This window comes from Dasypus novemcinctus, chromosome 5 (genome assembly GCF_030445035.2).
Source record: "Dasypus novemcinctus isolate mDasNov1 chromosome 5, mDasNov1.1.hap2, whole genome shotgun sequence".
In the NCBI taxonomy this organism is placed as follows: domain Eukaryota; kingdom Metazoa; phylum Chordata; class Mammalia; order Cingulata; family Dasypodidae; genus Dasypus; species Dasypus novemcinctus.
In genome coordinates this window covers 59434212-59457099 of record NC_080677.1, presented here as the reverse complement: position 1 = coordinate 59457099, position 22888 = coordinate 59434212, and the positions used below count along the sequence as shown (strand labels likewise).

Sequence of the window (22888 nt, the reverse complement as noted above, 5' to 3'; positions counted from 1 at the left end):
CCCTATCCTGCCTTTTGCTTCTGTGATTTGAATACAGAATGAATGTGTATACAAAGGACACAGGGAGTGGGAACACCTGTTATATGCTCTGCCTGTTGGAACAGTTTCTTGGCTAGGATCAGTAATTGTCAGTATATTATATAAGTTCTTCTTAATTCTTAATAATCATACGAAGGAAAATATCCTTTTGGTTAACTTTATTGAAAAATGGTGTGTTTTCATAATGTGAGAATATTGTACAAGTCTACTAAAAACAGAAGCTGGTTGCCTATCATGTAAACTGTTGCCATTATTTTAAATTTTTCTTTCTTTTCTTCCCTATGAAAATTGAAGTTTTAAGTATCTGTTGAATAGTTATAAATCTTAAAGAAGTCACAAAGTAGCATGTGAAAATTATATCAGAGAATCAGAAGAGAGCATCAGAATATCTTTTAAAAAATAGTTTTTCTACATAGTATTCCCTATAACCCATGGCTACTATGGTTGTACTGAATCTATGGATCCATCTTATTTTAATAGCAAGCCACAGGCGTGTTTCCAAGTGGGGCTGAAGCATGGACCATGCATAATTCTAATGAAAAGCCTATGCCAACAGATAGTATATGAGGTCAAGTTTTCACATCTGAAGCAAAGAGGAAGTGAACCAATGACCCAGAGAAGATATTGCCTCTACCAAGGTGTCTGGGCTACAGCTTTTCAACCTGGCCTCTTCATTGTCATGGCAGCAGGTTGTCTGAGCATTTCCATTTCATTTACTATGTTACAAGTTAACCCCCATTTACAAGAAGGTTATGGTCCAAGCTTTCCACTACATAAAACAGAGATTAAATAGCCAAATCTGCATCAAATCAAGTAAAATTCTGTGCACAAATTACATTTAATAGTAAAATACGGGACGCGGACTTGGCCCAATGGATAGGACATCCGTGGTTCAAACCCCTGGGCCTCCTTGACCCGTGTGGAGCTGGCCCGTGCACAGTGCTGATGTGCGCAAGGAGTGCCGTGCCACGCAGGAGTATCCCCTGCATAAGGGAGCCCCGCACTCAAGGAGTGCGCCCTGTAAGGAGAGCCGCCCAGCGCGAAAGAAAGTACTGCCTGCCCAGGAGTGGCACTGCACACACGGAGAGCTACGCAATAAAAAGAAACACAGATTCCTGGTGCCGCTGATAAGGATAGAAGCGGTCACAGAAGAACACACAGCGAATGGACGCAAAGAGCAAACAACTGTGGGGGGGGGGGGGGAGAAAAATAAGTCTTTAAAAAACAAAACAGTAAAGTACATTAAAGAAGTTCAGTGATGAAAGGTAAGGAAGAACACTCCTCAGGTGTAATTAAAGATCAAAGAAGAAATGACAGTTATTTCAGAATCTATATTTGGAAATACTTTTTGCTTTAGGGCTCCCAACCTCATCTAGAAGGGCTTCTTCTAGGCAAAGAGAGTGAGTGACAGTTGGAAACCTAGTGTTTTTTATAGGTCACTCCTTTATGAACTCTCCATGCTTCAGAAAAATGGCAAGAGCTTTCCCTGAATAATAACTTTACACAGCTTTCTCTGTGCTATCTTGAAACCTTGTACAAGTGTCTATTGCATCACTTACCTCACTGAAATTTAATTAATTTGACTGCATGTTTATTTTCCTTTATGAGCTCCTCAAATCTCATTAGGAGGCTCCAGGAACCAGTCCTGGGAACTTCTGTAGTGGAAGAGAGGTGATCACTCTCTTGTACCACCTCAGCTCCCTGTTCAGTTATGTCTACTTATTTTGTCTCTTTTGTGTCTCTTGTTGTGTCATCTTGCTGTGCTAGCTCTCCGCGGTGGCTGGCACTCCTGTGCAGGGCGGCACTCCTGCGTGAGGCAGCACTCCTGCCCGGGGCAGTATTCACATGGGCCAGCTAGCTGCGTTGACCAGCTTGCCCTCACCAGGAGGACCTGGCCATCAAACCCTGGACTTCCTATATGGTAGATGGGAGCCCGACTGTTTGAGCCACATCTGTTTCCTTAATCAATGTTAATCTTCACTTGCCTTTATTAGATAAGCTCTTTCTGATGTTTTTAAAAGATACTGCTGGTCCATGATAAAGTTTGTCTGTTTTTTGGCAAAATGAAAGAAATAAATACAATGGGGTGAGTTTTTCTTAGTGTTAGATTTATTCAATTTGAAGAACTGTTCCTTATTCTGAGATTTTTTTTCTTTTGATGTATTTAAAATATCTTTTATTTATAGCATAAGGTGATAGTAGATGCTACATAAATAAATCAAATGCCAAAATGAATCATAATTGTTATCTTTTCATGCCGTGGCACACATTTTTAAAAAAGGGCAATACCTGGATGGCACATTTTGAAGCGCTATGAAGTCTAACCATGACAAGACGCCCCCTAGCGGCAGGCTAGAAAAATTTCTGAATTAAGGAAGTTTATAAGGAAGTCATAGAGGTAAGTTCTAGTATAACTTTAACTCTTGTCAATTTTTACATGCTTGTTAAAAATTATTTAAACTGTTTTATCATTATAAGAAATGTCCCACTATCTATAGCTCACATCACACCTGTAACCCACTGGCAAGCTCTGCTCTTCAATGCAGTTCAGAAACAAGAGTCTAGCCTTACTGTTTATGCTGATCTTAGTTATATTTGTGTATTAAATGAGAAAGCTGATTAACCCAAAGCAATCTATATACATGATTAAATTTCAAGCAATGCAAGAAGGCCTTGGTATTGTGTGTGTATGTATGTGTCTGTGTAATGAGCCTAATTTTTTGTTATCTCTCAAGATACACTACAGTTTCCTATCTAGTTTGTCTAAATTACGAGTAAGGCTAGTGTTGCTTTATGAAGCGAAAAGTCTTTTACATGAATTTCAAACAGCCACATTCTTTACTCACTACTAGCACATGAGTGTTTTACGATGACAGGGAAAACTGGGGCGGAGAGATGGTGAAATGCCAAGTCAATGTGGAATACAGAGGATGAAGAGAACTGAAAAAAGAAAGTGATGTCTTACTGTTTAAATTAGATATGGTCACTTCTTCAGTGAACCTGGAAAAGACTGGGAAAAGTTGGGTGCAGGAGGGAAAAGGATGAAATCAAAGAAGGTTTGAGAAGCAGGAGAAATCTATTTTTGTTGAATTCTTTGCAAGTTGATAATTTTTGTATTACAACTAAGTAAGCGTTTGTGAAATACATTAATGGTCTCTTTAGAGCATTTTACCCTTATTTTCACTCTTGCCTGGACACTTGGCAATTTGTAATTTTTAAGTATCCAAGTAGTGCATATATGTTACCTTTACCTACCAGTAGCCATTCTTTTTTTTTTTTTTTCTGCCCTCCCTCCCCCTTTCCACTATTGCATATAATCTTAATGGGAACCTCAATCAAGGTTCCTTGGCCCTGGGCTGAGCTATGCCAATAAGGCCCACTCTCCTAGGAATTTATATGAGCCAATTGCCTTATGAATGGAATATGTTGCTGCTGATTGAGGCAGTGGCAGTCTTCAAACTATCCTCTATTAGTTCTTATTCCTAGATCTCAAGAGCTTCCTGTTTCCTGGCTTTCTGGAATCTAGTAATTCAATTTTTTCGATTATTTGGAGAGCTACCACATAGTCATATAGGCTTCTTTAAAAATGTACCCCTCCTCATTCCTACAATGCAGATTTGTTGTAGTCCAATAAATCTAACTGATTGATCATCTTTTTCCTCCCCTCACTTTAATCATCTCTCTACTCCTTGTCAAGAAAGTAACAATAATGGCAGGTGATGTGGATTAAATTGTGTACTCCAGTTTGGACATATTCATGATCTTGGTCTGCATTCTAGTGGGTGTGGACCCATTTGTATAAGATTTCTTCAGGACGTTACTTTGACTAAGGTGTAAACCCAACTGAATCGGTTTGGCTTTTAATCTGGGTGACTGGAGTCCTTAAGATCAGAGTGAAAGCCAGATGGAAAAGAAACCACAGGGAACATCCAGAAGCCAGAAGTCAAAGGAACTCAGAGGAGAAGGGAGAAGACATGGACATTTGCATTGCCATGTGATGCAAAAGCCAAGGACCAAGGACCCTTGGCAGCGAGCCCCAGAACTCCACAGTCTTCTGGGAGAAAGCATTACCTGGCTAATGCCTGGATTTTGGACTTCTCCTAGTCTCAAAACTGTGAGCCAATAAATTCTCATTGTTTAAGCAAACCTACTGCATGGCATTTGTTTTAGCAGTCAGGAAACTAATACATCAGGTCACAGAAAAGAGTTGACCATCATCTCACATATTCCTGTACCTGTGCTTATATTGATTCCTGTGGGATAGCCTCCTCCTCAGTAGGGGCCAGCCCTGGCGGAAGGTAGACGCGTAACCTGGAGCCAGTGGTCAAGGGAAGGGCTGGTATGGGCGCAAGCCCTCAGCCTGCCCAGGCCCACTACGAGACTGCCAGTACGGATGCCACGTCCTCCGGCCGTTGGTATGCGGCGCTCCAAAGCCCGCCCAGTCATCTAGGCTATGCCCACTGTTCCCGCCAAAAGGCAACATCCGGATGGCTCCCCCACCCCCCCTTCCCCCTCCTCTTCCCGCCTCCCCTCGCTGTGACGCCATTCCCGCCCCTTCCCGTACCCCCCCTCCTAGCAGTTCCGTGTTGCTCCTTACCAATCCTCATTGAAAGTCTCCCCAGCACGCCTTATACGGCATCCCAGCAAGAACTCTGCCCGCCCCTCCGCCACAGCCCTGTATAATCTCTGTACATTCCCCAATAAACGGCTCTGTTACAGCTCCACAAGGGCGATTCGTCTCCTTTGTTCCTTTCGCCCTCCACACCTTGCACGCCTCCACCGGAGACTCGGCCAAGTCTCCCGCCTCGCCCTGGCCTCCAGGAAGAACCGCCTGGCCCAAGGGAGAGGGCCAGGCTACGAAGACCGCTGCCGCAGATTCCTGCATAGTTAAGTCTACAATACTGCCTCCAGAATCCTAGATCTATCTGGTATGGCTGCTAAAGGACTATGCAATGGGAACCGGATGTGGCTCAAGCAATTGGGCTCCCGTCTACCATATAGGAGGTCCAAGATTCGATGCCCAGGGCCCCCTGGTGAAGGCAAGCTGGCCCGTGTGGCAAGCTGGCCCATGCAGAGTGCTGGCCTGAGCAGAGCACTGCCAGTGCAGGAGTGCTGGCCCACACAGAGAGCTGGTGAAGCAAGAAGGCAACAAAAAAAAGACACAGAGGAGAAATAATAAGAGACACAGCAGATCAGGGAGCTGAGGTGGCACAAGAGAACGATTGCCTCTCTCCCACTCCAGAAGGTCCCAGGATCTGTTCCCAGAGCCGCCTAATGAAAATACAAGCAGACACAGAAGAACACACAGCAAATGGAAACAGAGGGAAACCGAGTGCAGACAACGGGTGGGGGGTGGTGGTGGAGGGAGTAAATAAATAAATCTTTAAAAAAAAGTCTATCTTAAAAAAAAAAAAGGGTTATGCAGCCATGTTTTCTCTTCTGCACCTCTCCCCAGGTCAGTTTCACCTATAGCTATTGCCTGCTCAGGAAGAGTGGTCATATCGTACTGGAGTGTCACATTTCTCAGCTGCTTGGTATTTATAGGAAGGGTTAGAATTTTATCTTCCTGATCAGTCTAGGATCTCAGCTTTTATTTACATTTCCAGAAACTCCTATTTGAGCCACCAGAAATATGCACTTACCCTACTTTCGGCTAGTGCTACTGCCCTAAATTACATCAACTCACTCTCAGCGCTGGTGTTCCAATCTGCAAAAATGGGGCTGGCACTCCTATACCAAGGGACAATCTTCCTGCAAGCTTTCCTCAAGACTGGCCATCACTGTTTTCCACTAGTTTGCTCTGGCTTATGATTAGCAGGGAAATGTGAAAGTTTTAAATAAGAAAAATAAATCTTGGATTTTCTTTTAATGGAAATGAAATAATATTCACCTTTTAAAAACTGCTCTTTATTTTTTTTTTTTTTTAATTTTTTTATTTTTTATTGACTTTGTATAAAAACTGCTCTTTAGAGCTCTAGACTTTTGTTTCTTGTTCATTTAATTTTCTTTTAGGAAGCTAAAAATGTACCGTGTTGTTGGCATAATACTCTGGGTTTCTAGGTTCTTGGCCTCATTGCGGGAAAGAAGTCAGAGATGTGTCCATTTAATGAGACCAGTAACAAGAGTTTACTGAGAAACAAGAAAGAATGAGAGAAGACACTTGAGACATGGGTGTGGGAGTGCTACATCCTCCTCCTTGCCATATTAAGGTGGAATCTCAGCTACTTGCTGTCTTGATTGGTTGTCTTTCTATCTTCACCTGTTAGCTTTCAGGGAACCAATAGGGAGTCCTTTCTGTTTGGAATATCAGGCGCTTCTTTTAAGCCCAGGAATTTCAAATGAGACCTTGTGACCAAGGTCTTGGTGGGCTTTTAGGATGTAATGTTTACAGTTTTTTTCTCAAGAAGCTGCCTCCCCTCAGGGGGTTTCTAGGCAGCTTCTCAAAGCTATGTTCTGACCAGTGGGGGCCCAGCTGTTAAAGCTTTATTCGTTCTCTCTATTAACATGCTTCAATATGTTTGGCTTGGTTATTTTATATAGTATTAGTGTATGTTGAATTAAAATATATGGTTATTTATATAACAGTGCAGATGTATTTTACAAGTTTTCAATATTATAGTTATAGCTGTTGAACTTTTAGAAGTCTGGATTGTCCATTTCTCCAGTTTATTAAAAATAAACTAAAATGTAAGTGTAGTAGAGTGAACCAAAGTTTTAATGTTTTCTTGCTTTCCCAGCATTAGATAGATAAATAAACATTCATTTTCCAAAATTTGGTGAACAGAAGAAAAAAAATACAATAAATAAAAATAATTTTCTTTGGCCACCTGCAACTTTCTGTATTGAGTATGAGAAGAGGACATTTTTTGGTTTGGGTCTGAGTCCTAGTCCTGGATCAAGCCCTAATAAAGTGTGTGGCCCAGAAGTCTTCCACATATGAATTTTCTCATCTCTAAAGAAAGGATTTGAAATGTTAGAGCTGGGCTACCTATAACAATCACTGAAGATCTTAAACAAACAACCAAACCCAAAGAAAACCACCACTACCACCACCACCACCACCACCACAGCACACTCCTCAGGTGAATCTTAACAGTCAAGTTTGAGAACTACTGGGCTTGGATCACCTCGAAGAGATGCTTCTCAACTAAACTGTAAACTCCTTGAGGAACAGAAACCATGTCTGATTAAAGTTCTTAGTATAGTGTTTGCTTTGTGTCCAACACTCAATAACATTTGCTGAACTGGGTTTCATTTTATATACTAATGTGGCTGGCTGTTTCTCTTTCCTTTGATTAAGAACTTCTGAACAGTGAAGATTTTCACAGACTACCAACTGTCTGGCAATTAAGATTAATTAGAGAGGATAAAGAATGAACTCCACTAGGATTGTCCTAAAGTGATCTCAATTTCTTTAAGGGGTTAGAAATACTAGGGTCAAACAAGCATATAGGTTAACCTAAAATTTCGAAAGGAATTGTTAAGTACAGTGACAGAAATATGCTCGGGGTGTGGTTCTGTTGGAGTTGAGAATGTGACAGAATTATGACTAATAATACCTCCTAATTGTATGATGCTTTACAATTTTTAAAGTGAATTTATCTACATCGTTTCATGTATCCTTACAAAACCCTAGGTCAAATATTACTACCCATTTGTAAAAATTAATGAAATAAAACTTTGAGAGATCAAATAACAGAATTTCAGAATTGGAAAAGACCTCTATTCTAATGTCTCACAGTTTGGTCATCTGTAAACCATCTTTATTATTTTTACTATGTCTTAAACCCCCCAATATTATTGTGGACCTAATTTTTTTCATTATGATGACACGCATTTCTTAGTTGCCCTAAGAAATATTTTTGGATCTGTTATTTTTTCCCTAAATAACATTAAAAAACTGTGAATGCTAAAAAAGGTACCATGCTTCAGGACTCCCTCTTCAACACAATACACAAAATTCTTACTTAAAACTACATCTAGATAATTGGTCTTGCAGTTTCTGCTTGCACACCTGCAGGTATCTTAGGCAAGTAAATTAATTAATCTGTGCCTCAATATCCCCATTCGTAAAGTGGGGATAATAGTACCAATTCCACAGGATGTTTGTGTGGATAAATTTAGATAATGCATGCAAAGCTATTAGCAGAATTCCTCATGCTTTATAAACTTTCAATAAATGTTAACCTCTGGTTTTCTTGATTCTTGTAATTGGAACGTCCTTTATTAAATTGAATCCCAGTGACTTTCCTATTACTTCCCCAATTTAGCTAAACTGCTAGAAGTTGAAAAGATTACTTTAAAGGGACTCGTGATTTATTATCACTGTCGTGTTTTCCGTCTTGACTTGCCTTAGCTCACAGAAGTAGTAAAATGATGGTGAAAATCCTTCGACTTGAGACCTTTTGCAGAGAATACTAAAACTGAGGAAGAGCAGTCCTAACTTTGGCCAACAACCTATTGGGCAACCCTAGACCACACCTTTCCTTGGGTAAACCCCGCGCCCCCTAAAGAGTCCCGAATTTTCCGATCACTTTTTGAGAGTGCCTTCCCTTGAGTTTCTATTCCTTCCTGTTAGTTCCACGAGCTCCCGTCACGCCCTCCTAGGCCAAGTGGGGTCTCCGCCATCGCACTCTTTAGGGACGTCTCGTCAGTCCTTTATATTCGTTCCCTTAGAAATCCGCTCGGCCCAAGGGGAGCTGCCAGGAATGATCTCCGTGGTCACTCAGAGCAAGATTTGCAGGTTTAACGGAAGCACCCGCTGTTTTAATGGGAAATGTAGTACCTAGACTGACTTTTCCTCTTCTCTGCAGGTTCTAGCTGTCACCAGAAGACTACACTTCCCAGCATACCCAGGGCAGGGAAGACTGACCCGGGTCGGCTACTCCACGTGACCACCCACTATGGCTTCCCTGTGTCTGGGCCGGCTTTCGGGTGGTCCCTCGTGATTTGTTTGTTCTCAGTGGCAGGGTGCCCCTTTACGATTTCGACATGCAAAAAATCAAATCTCTCATGACCCGACAGGTAAGTTAGGGGGACTGGAGCAAAGGTCTCCTTCACAGCTGCTGGGAGAGACGGAGCTGAGATGTTCTGTACCTGGGCCGCGGCGGGCATGGGCCTAAGTTATAGGTGATGGCAGGTATGTCAGTACAGGGGAGCTAGGGCATACCCTGGAAAAATAAACTGGGCCATCTGGATCGGAGCCCTCCTTGAGAAGGCAACGGCTTCCCAGAAACGCCTTCGGAGAAGGCCAGTGAAGGAGTTAGAGATTATATTCGTCTCCCCTCCCTTTTACAGTCTTTCCAGTAACCCACCCGGCAGCCCCTTAGGGTCTGCTCAGCGCATGCTAGCCGCCCATCCTCTGTGAGCGTAGGGAGCTGGGGTGTACAATAGAGATGATCTGGAAAGAGTAAGAAAAATGGGCAATTCAAAGACAGGATTGGTGGCTTTGTGACTTTGGGCAAGTCCCCAAACCTTGCAACTTAAGTTTCCCTATATGAAAATGAGAATGATGATATTTTTGTTCATCCTTTCTCACAGTTTTGTTGTGAGGGTCATCAATAAACTACTGTATGTGAAAGTTCTTTGTGAAATGCTACATTTTTATTATCAGTGTCATGACAAAATAATGGTCTTTTATCTTAATTCATGTTTAAAAGCCTTGGCTATTTTTTTCTTTAATCATCGATTTTAGTAACTCCCTAATAAGGTACACTTTCCTTCAAGCAAGGAGGAACTTATATACTTACTGATCATGTTTTGGTTTTAGATGCCTTATTTCAACTCTAGTATTTCACTAGAATTGGTCGTTCTTTGTTATTTTAATATTAGAACAACATAGATTAGAGTTTTATGTCAATGTAATCTTGACAGCTTTGGAGAACGTACAGGGTAGTCTTTTAGTGACAGGTTTATTTGTGAGGTGTTTTGTCGTTGATTATAAAGATTACAATTCTAAATTCTTGAAAATTCAGAATTGGAGAGAGAACCCAATAGATTATGAATTGTAAATTTCTGGTAAACAATACATAAATAATTCTTGTGTAATTATTTTGCTTCTGTCAAATTATATTGTTAACGTCATGAAAATAGAATTCAGTTTGGATAATAAAAAGATTTAAGTAAATGGAAATTTGTTGCGTACTTGTATTAAGCTTCATACCACTTCTTACTTGCGGGAATGAGTAAGTTTGGGTTCTGCCCCATCCTGTCTTAGCTGTATTATTTTGGGCAAATCACCAAACTTTTCCCAGCTTCTAGTTCCATATCTTTAAAATAGCCATAATAATCTATATATATTATAGGGAGTCTGATAGTGTTGACATACTGAAGTTAAAGAGATAAGTGGAAGAGTTAATCCAGTTCCTAGGCTTTAACAAGGAGGTGCTTAATTATAAAGATCATCTCCGTGGCTATACTGATGGTGTGAGAGTGAGAAAATTGGAAGCAGACTTTGTAGTAATTCATGCAATAGATAATATCTGGTAGACTTTTTTTTTTTTTAATAAACAATATACATTTTTGTACATTATATCACTATTGCCCCTAAACTGCCCCTGGAATATGAATTTAGGCTTTTGTGTGCTAAGTTGTGTGCTCTCTCAAGTAATTGCTTGCCATGCCATTCAGCGTAGTCAACATGGTCATTGTTATACAGCACCTTTGGTTGGTTTATTATTTCTTGACCTTACATTGTAAAAATGAGTGGAAGAAAAAAAATACAAAAGTATCACCCAGATACAAGTGATAATAAGTTTTTGTCTCCTAAATGTGATGAAATTATGCTGAAAATGATAACTTTTAAGCTTTAGTCAATTGTTTATTGGACTTCAGTTCAAATCTGTGTTCAATTGAAATGGAAAAAATACTAAAGAACATGTGTGAAATGCTGGAGCCACATTGAATAAAATTGAGCTAAAATTGATAGTGTCACAAATTTTTAATTCACCCTAATTGTATATAAGTTTATGCTTGACTGTCACATACTTGATCGTTATTTTTTTTAATTTCTTTTTTTATTTGGGAAGTTGTGAGTTAACAAAACAATCATACATACCATACAAGATTCCCATACATTGTCCCACCACCAACACCTTACATTGTCATAATATTCTGTTACACATGATGAAAAAAACATTGTCAGGGTCTACAGGCTGGAAGAATAGATTAGAATGGATTAGAGTGGAATTACTGATATTCTACTATGGAACTATTGTGATTAGTAATGGAAGAAGTTGTAGCATTGATGTGGAGAAAGTGGCCACAGTAGCTGCTGAGGGTGGGGAGAGGGAAGAAGAGATATGATGTGGAGGCATTTTCAGGACTTGGAGATGTCCTGGGTGGTACTGCAGGGACAGATGCTGGATATTGAATGCTCTGCCATGGCCCATTGGGTGGACTGGGGGAGAGTGTAAACTACAATGTAAACCACTATCCATGTGGTGCAGCAGTGCTCCAAAATGTATTCACCAAATGCAGTGAATGTGCCACGATGATGAAAGAGGTTGTTGATGTGGGAGGAGTGGGGTGGGGGGGTTGGGGGTATATGGGGACTTCATATTTTTTGAATGTAATATTAAAAAAAAAATAAAGAAAAAAAAAAGATCCTAAAAAAAAAAGAACATTGTCATAATATTATCTATAGCCCATAGCTTATATTTGGTGTTATTTCCCACAAACCACCCTATTATTAACACCATGTAATAGTATTGTATATTTTTTATCATTCATGAGAGAACATTTTCATATTTGTACTGATAACCACAGTCTGTCATTCACTATGGGGTTCGCCCTGTTCTTTGGTCCCCTGCCTTGCACAGTCCATCCAAAGTGTATACTCACTGGCTGTCAGTTTCATCACAGAGTTGTGCTGTCATCAGCCCAGTCCATTTCAGAACATTTTCATTACTCCAAAAGGAAACATCCTATAACCCCTTATACCTCCCCATTATTTACCCTTAGCATTGATACAGTACCTTGCTATAAAATATTAGAATATTACTGTTAACTATAGGCTTTATGCTACATTAGTTATATTTTCCTCATGTCCTTCCATATTCTTAATAGCTTGTAATAGAGGAGCATTCTTGTGTTTGTACTATTAATCATAATCATTGTTCACCACCAAAATCATTACGTTATACAGTCCCTAGATTATCCTCTAGCTTTCCTTCAATTGCCATTAACCTTCCTAGATGACCCCTTTCAACCAGTCACATTTATAAAACATATTTGATCATTATTAGTGCACAGTTTAAGAATCTATGAGGCATAAAAGCAGGGTGCTTTTTTCAGCTCTCCCAGGATTTTGATTTGGAAAGGGATGGAAGGGAGGGCTTTATTAGCTTTTTAAATTTAGATCAGAGTTAGTGTTCAGTCTTCTCCATTATGTTGGTCTTGGTTCTTTCTGTTCATTCAACAGATGTTTTTTGAGCTGTATATGCCAGGCAATATTCTAAGTTTGGAGATGCAGAAAGTGAACATGACACTTGCCAAGTACTAAGGCAAACATGATGATAATACTTTGGAAGAACAGGGAGTGCTGGGAATTGTTGGCAATTTGGGGTCATTTATTTTATATCGAGTGTCCAGGAGAGTGTCCTCACTGTAGGTAACATTTGAGTAAAGACCTGAAGTTGGTGAGAAATTTGGAAGTATGTGGAAATTTGACGTCTTGGAAGGAACATTCTCAGGGAGAGGGGAAAAAAAGCAGAGGTTCTGAGGCAGGAGCTTGTTTGAGGAACAGTACATTTGACAGTGTAGCTGGAATGAAATGAGTGAGGAGAAAAGTAGCAGGTGATGAGGTTAGAGAGATGGGGCCAGGAAGCCAGATCACATAGAACTTTATAGACTGTAGCAAGGCCATTGTTTCTTTTCTGAGTAAAGTGGGAAGCAGAAGAGTTATGGGAACTGACATACACTTTAGGGAAATCATTCTGGCCAGAGCAGAATATTAAGAATAGGTTGAGGGAAGTGGATGGTCCAGGGTTCAATGCCCAGGGCCTCCTGGTGAAGGCAAGCTGGGCTGTATGGCGAGCTGGCCCATGCGGAGTGCTGGCCTGTGCAGGAGTGTTGCCCTGCGCAGGAGTGCTGGCCCATGCAGAGAGCTGGCGCAGCAAGATGACAAAAAGAGACACAGAGGAGAGAAAATAAGAGGTACAGCAGATCAGGGAGCTGAGGTGGCACAAGAGAATGATTGCCTCTCTCCCACTCCAGAAGGTCCCAGGATTGGTTGCCAGAGCTGCCTAATGAGAATACAAGCAGATACAGAAGAACAACAACTAATGAACACAGAGAACAGACAATGGGGTAGGGAGTAGGGAGGAATAAATAAAATAAATCTTAAAAAAAAATCAATAGATTGAAGGGGGAAAAGAACAACAACCAATAAGGTGGCTATTGCAGTTGTACAAGTGAGAATGTGTGTGGGCCTTGATCAGGGTAGTAGTGATGGAGCTGAGTGAGAAGAAATTCAGATTGTGGCTAAATTGTAAAGTTGACAGGGTTACCTGATGACTTGGATTTGGGCCATATGGGGAAAGAGATGCATCAAGGGTGGCTCCAAAGTTTATGGCCTGAACCCTGGAAAATGGAATTGCTATTTACTGAGATGGGTAGGACTGAGGGGGGAACAGATTGGGGAAAAGGAAAAGGTTTAGGCTTATTAATTTGAGAGCCTCCTAAATTAAAATGGAGAGATAAAGTAGGAAGTTGGATAAATGAGTCTGAATTTCTGAGGAGAAATCTAGGTTAGAGATAAAAATTGGTGGATTAGCAAAGCAGATGGAGAAAGAACAGCCAATGAGATAAGATTTAAGTCTTAAAGCATTCTGAAAAGCACCTGGCATATAGCAGGTGTGCAATAAATATTTGTTGAATAAATGTTGGATAAAGAGAGCAAGCAAGAAGAGTGGGTTCTGGAAGCCAAATAAAGAATTTAAAAGAAGAGGGAACATTCAGCTTTGTTAAATGCTACAGATCAGCTAACTAAACTGAGAAGGAAATATGAGCCTTTTGAGTTGGGTAGCATGGCCATCATTGGTGACTGATGAGCAGTTTTGGTGAAGTGGTGGGGAGGAAATCCTGATGAGTGTGGCTTTAAGACAAAATAGCAGGAGAGAAATTGGAGACTGAGTATAAACACTGTTGAGTTTTGCTGAAGAGATAAGGGAAAAAGTCATCCTGTGTATTCCTTTTGATCAATGGGACATGCGTTGCTGGTCTCATAAATGAAAATTGAGAATTCATGAATTCATGTAAATGTGACTGAAGCAGTCCCAAGTGTTAATGTGATTTGGTGAAGAACATAAAGTGAAAGGGCAGGTGTTACTTAGGTTGAATTTTATACACATTTAAACTTGGGAAATTATCAAAGCAAAACAGAAGAAAACCAAATAATGGTTGATTCCAGTGAAAGTTTAATAAAGGCACAACGCTGCAATTATAACCATGATTTTGTGGTTTAGAGAGATGAAGATAAAATAAAAATGACTTAGTATAAAGTTGATATTCACAAGGTTAAAGATCAATGATCCTCAAATACAGTTGAGTATCAGATATTGTAGCAGTTTGATATGGTTATGAATTCCAAAAATAGATATTGGATTATGGTTGTAATCTGATCTGTACCTGGGCATGATTGAGTTATGAATAGGATGGGGACTCAAAGATAAAAGGCATAGCAAAGAACAGAGTTGAGGGTTTCTGATGTTGGAGTTTTGATATTGGAGTTTGATGCTGAAGAATTAAGCTGGAGCCCCAGGAAGTCAGTACGCGGAGGAAAGAGAAGCCATCCCCAGGAAAAAAAGGAACCTTGAACCCAGAGAAAAGCAAGCCACAGGAATGTAGGAACCCAGGAAGCCTGAACCCTTGCAGACATTGGAGCCAGACTTTGGTGAGGGAAGTAACTTATGCTTTATGGCCTGGTATCTGTAAGCTCCTACCCCAAATAAATACTCTTTATAAAAACCAACCAATTTCTGGTATTTTGCATCAGCACCCCTTTGGCTGACTAATACAGATATTTTGCCTTTTTTAAAACATATTTTGCTTTGAGACATTTATGTAATTCTTCATTTTTGTCTTGATAAAATAGTAGAAAAACACCCCTCTGTGATCATGATAGTAAGATAATAAGATAATAAGATAATAGAGTGCTTTGATGTACCACATACTGATTTTGGCCTCTCCCATACATTATGTCCTTTACTACTGTGAGTTATTATGACCATTATTAGAATATGATATGCAGGGAGCTTAGGTAACTTGTCCAAGGCCTCAGCAGGAGAGCCGGGGTACAAATCCAGCGGTCTGCTCCAGGGCCCTTTCTTTGAACTGCTCCACTCCACTGCCTCCTTACAGGTACATGGGGTTTCGATTTTATTAATTTCACTTGTGCATTTGGTGGAAATTTGCCATGTCTTAGCAGGGAATTGTGTGTGGTGAAAAAATTGGAGGTAAGTCTGTTTTCTAGATATTGACATATAACATTTCAGGCATTGATTTCTTTACTGAATAGCTCTGGGAAAAGAGAAAACTCGACTGATATACTCCTCCAGGGAACTCTGTTAGACTGGTTAAACATATCTTTGTGTTTAAAAATGTTTTTTTTTTTAAAGGTGGCAATTACATTTTAGAAAAGATATTATTTTGGGGGGCGTGATGATTTTGAATCAAGTTATGAGCAGTTTTACTCATGCTGTATATATAGAGAGAGTAATTTTATATGCATTTATATGCACACATTTATGTATATATGTATGCATACATGTATGTATATGTAATGTATATAGAAGTTGATATGTATATGCACACACACACACACCATATCCCAGTCTTGCCTTCTTTACCACTTTTGTGATACCAGTTTTGTGACTGTTGGTGAGAAATTGAGACAAAGAATAACAAATGGCTTCTAGTGCAGGGGTTCTTAACAATTGGTCTGTGAGCTTGAATTAAAATTAAAAAAAAATATTCTTGTGGGGACGTGTTGGTGTGGGTGTAATATATTTGTTAAATAAAACACACACAGTATAGTGGGACAAGTAAGGGGTCCGTGGTTTTCACCTGACTGGCAAAGGGGTCCATGGAACTGAAAAGGCTAAGAACCCCCATTCTAGTGGCGACATACTTCTTTCCCCCTCACTTATTGTAAAACATATGAAATCTTAGTATGCCATTAATTTCAAAGCAAGCCTTCCTGGAAACTTCATTTTGAAGTCAATACATGTTCCCATGGGAACAGTGTTCTAGTTAGTTGGGATTTGGAGCCTGACCAAGGACTTCTATCCAATCATTTCCTTATTTCTTTAGTGTTTTCTGTTTTCCTGGAACCTTGGTAGCCACTGGGCTACAGAGGCAAATAAGACTTGGTCTGTCTCTTCCTTTGGGGCTTAAGGTCTGGGAGAAAAAGAGAGATATTTAAATTTTATAACTTCAGTACTTGGCAGAGATATTTTGGAAAATTGTCTTAGTTCTGTTTCTATAACACTAACGATCATATGAGTCACTTGGGTGCTTGTTAAAATGTAGATGGCTGGTACTAACCCAGAAATACCCATTCATTAGGTTATGGCTGGACCCAGGAGTCCTACTTTTTACAAAAGTTCCCCAAGTAATGTCAATAGACTGTTCATGGACCACACTGAGAAATACTGTGCTCTGTGAAGCATAGGTATTTAGGAAGACTTCATAGAGGAGGTAATTCTGAAAGTGGTATATTGGTTTATAGATGATGGTGTGTGTGTGTGAGAGAGAGAGAGAGAGAGAAAGAGAGAGAGAGAGAGAGGAGAGATAGGGTGAGGGGGCAGGGGAGGGAGGGAGAAGAAAGGCTGGTGAGGAAATTATTGGGAGCGTAATGGAGGATGTGGGGGTGAGGCAGAGCACCTTGTCTTAAAAACATTGTAGATAAGACTGGTGGGATTTCATAATAGGAAAGCTAATTATATACCTACATATATCTATAATTAAAAAATAAGAAAGTTCTGCTCTTTGTCTCCATCAACCTGTCATATGCTTTGGTTACTAAGGACCCCATTAAACATATAGGGTACCTAAAGGATGACTAGACTGTATCATTAAACTCTCTCCCAAATTATTGTACTAGCTAATTTTATCTAAAGACTAATGTTAGAGGGACTTTAGGTATCTTCTTTGAATAGCCTGTTTTTTAAAAAGAGGCTTTTAAATAAAATTTAAATTGTTGATTTCTTTCTGTCTTGAAAATTTTCTCTGGTACAAGTAAGACTTTAGAATTCCTTCATTGATGTGATTATAGCAAGTATGGAGTATCAAAGAACTGAAGAACAGGCAGAAAGCAAGTGTGACTTAAGATTTAAGTCTTAATTATGCAACATAAATTGAATATGTGAGTTAGAAATTAATCAGTTAAAATGAAGGGTTTACCTGTGTCAGTTATATTAAGAAATTAATTAAGAATCTTTGATTTCCTCGGATGGTATCTGTGAATCCTGCACATTTTTACAAGGTGAAATTGGAAATAATTGATAGATAAGAGCTCTTCTTTTATGTAATTATTTTTGTCACCTAAGGTTCTTTCGATTCTTTTAAATTGTGGTTAAGTTAGACCTTAATCATTTGTTATGGAGATGACTTATAATCTTTTAAAAAAAAATACCACCGATGTATCATTTCTTAATTTACTAATAGTACTGTTTGTATTAAATTACAGTCATTTTTAGAGCATATATTCAGTATGTTTGAAGCAGGAAAATTTCTATTTTTAAAGTATTGATTTAAAATGATAATAGATGTGTTTTATCCTTTTACAGCTCTGCAGCACAATTAATAGTCTACTTATCTGATTTTTTTTTAAGGGTCTGAAAAGCCCTCCAGAGAGCCTCAGTGATCTTGGTGCCGTTGAGAGTCTCCGAGTCCCTGGAAAGGTATCGTGGGAACATGACTATTCCCTTTCTTGAGAAAGTACTATTGCCTTTGGGTAATAATTGATTCGCAGGTGCCTTTTGCTTCTACAGGCACATGATTGTTATGATGAACTAGGGAGATTTTTATGGTATGGTAGGCTTGGGACTTGTTTCTATTTTCATTACTCATTGGGATGCTGTATGGTTCATTATGGCAAAGCAGAAAGTGCAAAACTGATAAATTTAGACTTCATTATTATTTACGGAAAGCAGTTATTTATACTAAACTTATTAATTTATCTGCTGTAATTTGGAGAAATGAAATTATTAAGTATCCACTGGCTTTTTATGCTGTAGCACTCTGAGCCAACAGTCATAATTGAGTATATTTTTGCTGTGGAGCAGAGATTTTTTAATGTAACAGGTAAATATACCTATACTAAATTTTAAATATTTTAGATTTTAGTTTCGTGATAGTCATGTGAACTTCTCAATTTACAAATTTAATGTACGTTATTTGAATGCTAACTGGCTTCCTCTCAGGAGAATTACTAACCATTGTTAAATAAATTAATCTCTGCTGCTTCTCACTCTGGAGCATTGCAGCTGGAGGCTGTCTGTGTAACTAGCAGCTCCATCATAAAGCAAAGCCTATTATCTATTTTCATGATTTTCAATTTGGGCATCATATTTGAAACGGCTCTTTTCTGTGTCTGGAGTCTTATTACATAGGGCTTGTTTCTCTTGATTAGCAATCAGAAGACTTCTCGTCATACCTCAGGGTCAGCTGCTTAAGAGGATGACTTCCCAACTCTTTCAGGTGTCTTACACCCTAAAGGAGTTTTGTATTTAATGCTTTCCCTTATTTTAGAGCATACCTCAAAATATTCTCCAAATATGATAAAATTCAAACCAACCTTGCATGAATGGTTCAGAGAAAAACTTAGAGACATTTTTATTAGTTTTATATTATGACATGAAAGATTATTGTGATAAAATTGGGAACCAAGAGATAACCATAAATCCTAATTGACAGATAATTCTCTATATTTCTTTAACTTAAGAAAAAAGGTTATCATGCATTATTACTATGCCTTGAAGTAGATTGCATTACATGTTTCAGAATCAGTGTAAATTTGGTAAGTATGCCTCTTTTCAAAAAACATTTATGTATTGTCTAAGAACTTTCTGTTGCTATTAAACTGTGAACCTTGAGTTGTTTTGCCAGTTGTGGTAGGGTGGTAAATTTCTTATGATCGCATTACACAATCTTCTTACTGACTCACCATCCCACCAGTGACTAGTGAGTGGTGTGTGCTCTGGAGATGGCGGACTCTGGCTAGAGAAAACAGTCTGCGATCATGAGGTTAGCAAGGTAATTTGTTCAGGTGAAGTTTTAGCTTGGAGCATTGGTCTCATTGGCACACACTAAGAAGATGAGTTAGTTAGATTATAAAATAGTAGAGCAAAATTAGTGTCAATGTTCTAAACTTCAGTTTAGCCTTAAACGAAGAAAATCTGACATGTTTCTTGTGTCTCTCTGTTTTCTCTGTGCTCTCTTGCAGCACTGCAGTTGTTACAGAGTGAGTGGGCAGAGTTGCTGCCTTTAACTCTGGACAGTTTTGACAGCATAAGAGTCTAGCCAGAGAGTGGCAAGGCTCCAGACAAGGCTGCGTTATGTGCGTCAGGTTTGCAGTCAGTTATGAAATTACAAGTTAGGAAGATTCATATTAAAAAATTCCCTACGCAGCATAATTTGGTATAACTTTAATATATTTTTTACAACTAAGATGTTACTTTATAGTTAGTTCATACACATGTATTTTAAATGACTTCTTTTTATACAATTATTTAAAAACTAATGATAAATAAGTACTAAAATTGCAGCTAATTCTTGATATCCTGAACTTTTCTGGCTTCAAAAATGATGTTTAAGTTTTTTCAAATTATTAAAAACATTTAAAAAAATGTAAAGCATTAATTTGAAGTGGTTATTTTAAAATTGCCTTTTCCTTTAATTAAAAAAAATTATAAACTGAATAAAAAACAAGGAAAACAGAAAAAGGTACCTAAAAAAAAGTCTTTAATCCTACCAGTGGAGCACAGTCAAGTCAGCTATATGTTTATCCTTCTGGTCTTTTTCCTATGCATGCTCAACAAATTTATTGAGCATCTAGAATGTGGAAGACATTCTTCTAAGTACTGGCAATGCAACAGTGGAATAGAAAAAAATCTCTGACCTCAGGCACTGACAATGTATGTCTGGGCACTGGGAGTCCTACAGTGGAAAAGACAAAGGCCCAGGGAAGATAAACAGTAGACAAGATGATTACAAATTTTAACAAATACTATGAAGGAAATAGAGAGGATGAGGGGTTAAACCCTGTGAAGATGGAGGTACCATGAAATAGTATGTGTCAGTTCCCCTCTCTTTATTTTATTTATATATATATAATTTTGTTGATTGGTATGACCTTGCCCTTCCCTTTATTTTTTACAGAAATGATTTTATATGCTAGAAATTATTTTGACACTTGGGTTTGAAATTTGGTAATACATAGTGCATGGAAATGCTCACAATATATTACTAAATTTAAAATGCAAGGTACATAACAGTTTGGTTTGGAAAAATATTTTTTGAAAAATAGCAATTTGTATTACTTAAGTAGTAATCTAAATGCTTATATGGTGAAGCTTTCTAATACTAACTTCATTTAATTGCTCCATCACACTCAGAAGTATAGAATATAATAGAAAAGGATCCTTTTTCTTCAGGAGTGGACTCTTTTATTTTTTCCTTGTCATACTGTCTCTCTCAGTTGGAACAAGGGAATGGGGATTGCATGGGGCTTTCACTACGGAAATAGCTTAGGTTGTATTATGTTAAAATGCTCTAGTAGGAAGGATAATAGGAAAATATTAGGATGACTCATGAAATGGCTGTTTAGGTTAAAAAAGGTTTTATATTGGCAAATTTCATATGGTTCGACCTGTTAGAAAAGAGAGGGTAGTAAAGGTGAACTACAGAAGGCTGTGCAGGTGTGCTTGAAAAGCTTAGAAGTATTGTTTATTTGTTTGAGAACTATGTAAATTTCAGGTGGGAAGAAACTAGGGATTTCCTGGTACAACTTTCACACTTTTAGATGTGACAATGTACTCCATTTTAAGAGGAGATGTGGGGTGAGTCAAATAGTACTCCATGTAGTGTAAATTTGGGATTTTAGTGGAGAAAATTATATAGAAAATTAGAAAAAAATAGAATTCTCTTTAACTGGTGGAGATGAAACTTTGAAACATATTTCAGTAATCTTAGTTACTTGGCTGTCAGTGGTATCCAAACTTTTGCAACATATTAAAATTACCAGTGCTCAGATGCCACCCCATACCAATGGAATCATAGTGTTTTGGGTAGAGCCAGCATCAGTATTTTTAAGATTCCCAGGGACTTCCATTGTGCAGCCAAATTGGGAACCAGGGGCCATGGTTGAGGATCTGATCACAAGACTGGAAAAAGGAGAAATATATGAACTATTCCAGAAAAATATTTTTGGAAGTTTTATTGGCATCGTTTGTAGAAAGAAGGAGAATGAAGAGTTAGAAAATTCTATTCCTGGGATATAGATTCTACTATATTTCAGGTTGACAAGATAAACTTGAAAAGGTGAGGAGGATATAAGAAATTAATCTGGATAATATTTACTGATTAAATTTGTTATCCACTTAAATTTATACTTCTTGAATTAAGTAAAGGTTTTTCACTTAATTTGTTACAAGAATTATGAAGACTTAAGGCCAAGATTTATTATAATTTATAATGGTCATAATAATCATAGTCAATATAATCAACATAATAACTATAATAATAATAATCACATTGCCTATAAAACTTATTAGGACTATTAGAGAGTATTTGCTGAAACCTGATTAAAAAGTAAAATAGTATTCAGAGCCTTATATATCACATACAGATTTTACATAAACCTTTCTATAGTGCTTCCATAATAGTTATAGTTTGTAAACCTGAAAGAGTACTGTAACTAATATTGTTTAACAAATTTTCATTGAAATATTGTCTCTTCGTAATGTTTTTCTTTAAAGATTATATTTTTAAGTCCTTGATTTAACTTATAAAGAGGACTCATCTATGTTACTACTACACGATTGGTTTAACCATGCCTTTTTTTTTTCATGAAAGAAAAATATAGAATGAGGGGACAAAAGAAATTATGCAGTCAAAACATAAGAACCTATTTGCCTAATATAGGAAGGTATTTTTATTTTTATACTTCATCTATTCCATAAATATTTATTGAGTACTGGCCTACTTTCTGGCATTTCTATTATATAACATTCTGGGAACTTGGGGAGAATGTTTTCTATAGTTTAAAATGCTTCTGTGAAACAAGATAAATGTATTTGACATATCTTAGCATCCCTGAAAAGAATCTTAAAACCGCACACTAACCACAGAGCTTGGTTTCCAGAGCTTCAGGTTCAATGACATTGACTTAAAATTTAGCTCTTTAAAGCAATTAAAGTTATTTTAATTGCTTTGTGTCTCTGTTTCTTCATCTGTGAAAAAAAATTGGACTAGATGATATTGAAACTCCATTTGAGCTCCAATATTTTAAGCTTTCTTATATTTGAAGGAAAGAAATATGACATGTGTTAAAAAAATGTACTGGTGGTGGACTTGGCCCAGTGGTTAGGGCATCTGTCTACCACATGGGAGGTCCACAGTTTAAACCCTGGGCCTCCTTGACCCGTGTGGAGCTGGCCCATGCGCAGTGCTGATGCGCGCAAGGAGTGCCCTGCCACGCAGGGCTGTCCCCACGTAGGGGAGCCCCACGTGCAAGGAGTGCGCCCTGTAAGGAGAGCCGCCCAGCATGAAAGAAAGTGCAGCCTGCCCAGGAGTGGCACCGCACACACGGAGAGCTGTCACAACAAGATGATGGAACAAAAAGAAA

At 38.4% G+C, this 22888-nt stretch overlaps 1 protein-coding gene across 1 annotated transcript in view; it reads left to right on the top strand.

The window, feature by feature from the left end:
- Positions 1-8875: 8875 nt before the first annotated feature.
- The window catches only part of VPS50 (VPS50 subunit of EARP/GARPII complex), a 171730-nt gene continuing 157717 nt past the window's right edge, over positions 8876-22888 (top strand). Inside the window, exons 1-2 of the mRNA XM_004475696.4 lie at positions 8876-9063; positions 17874-17942. Of these exons, the coding sequence (XP_004475753.2) occupies positions 9031-9063; positions 17874-17942 (102 nt within the window). The 5' untranslated portion in view covers positions 8876-9030. The remainder of the gene's footprint in view (positions 9064-17873; positions 17943-22888) is intronic.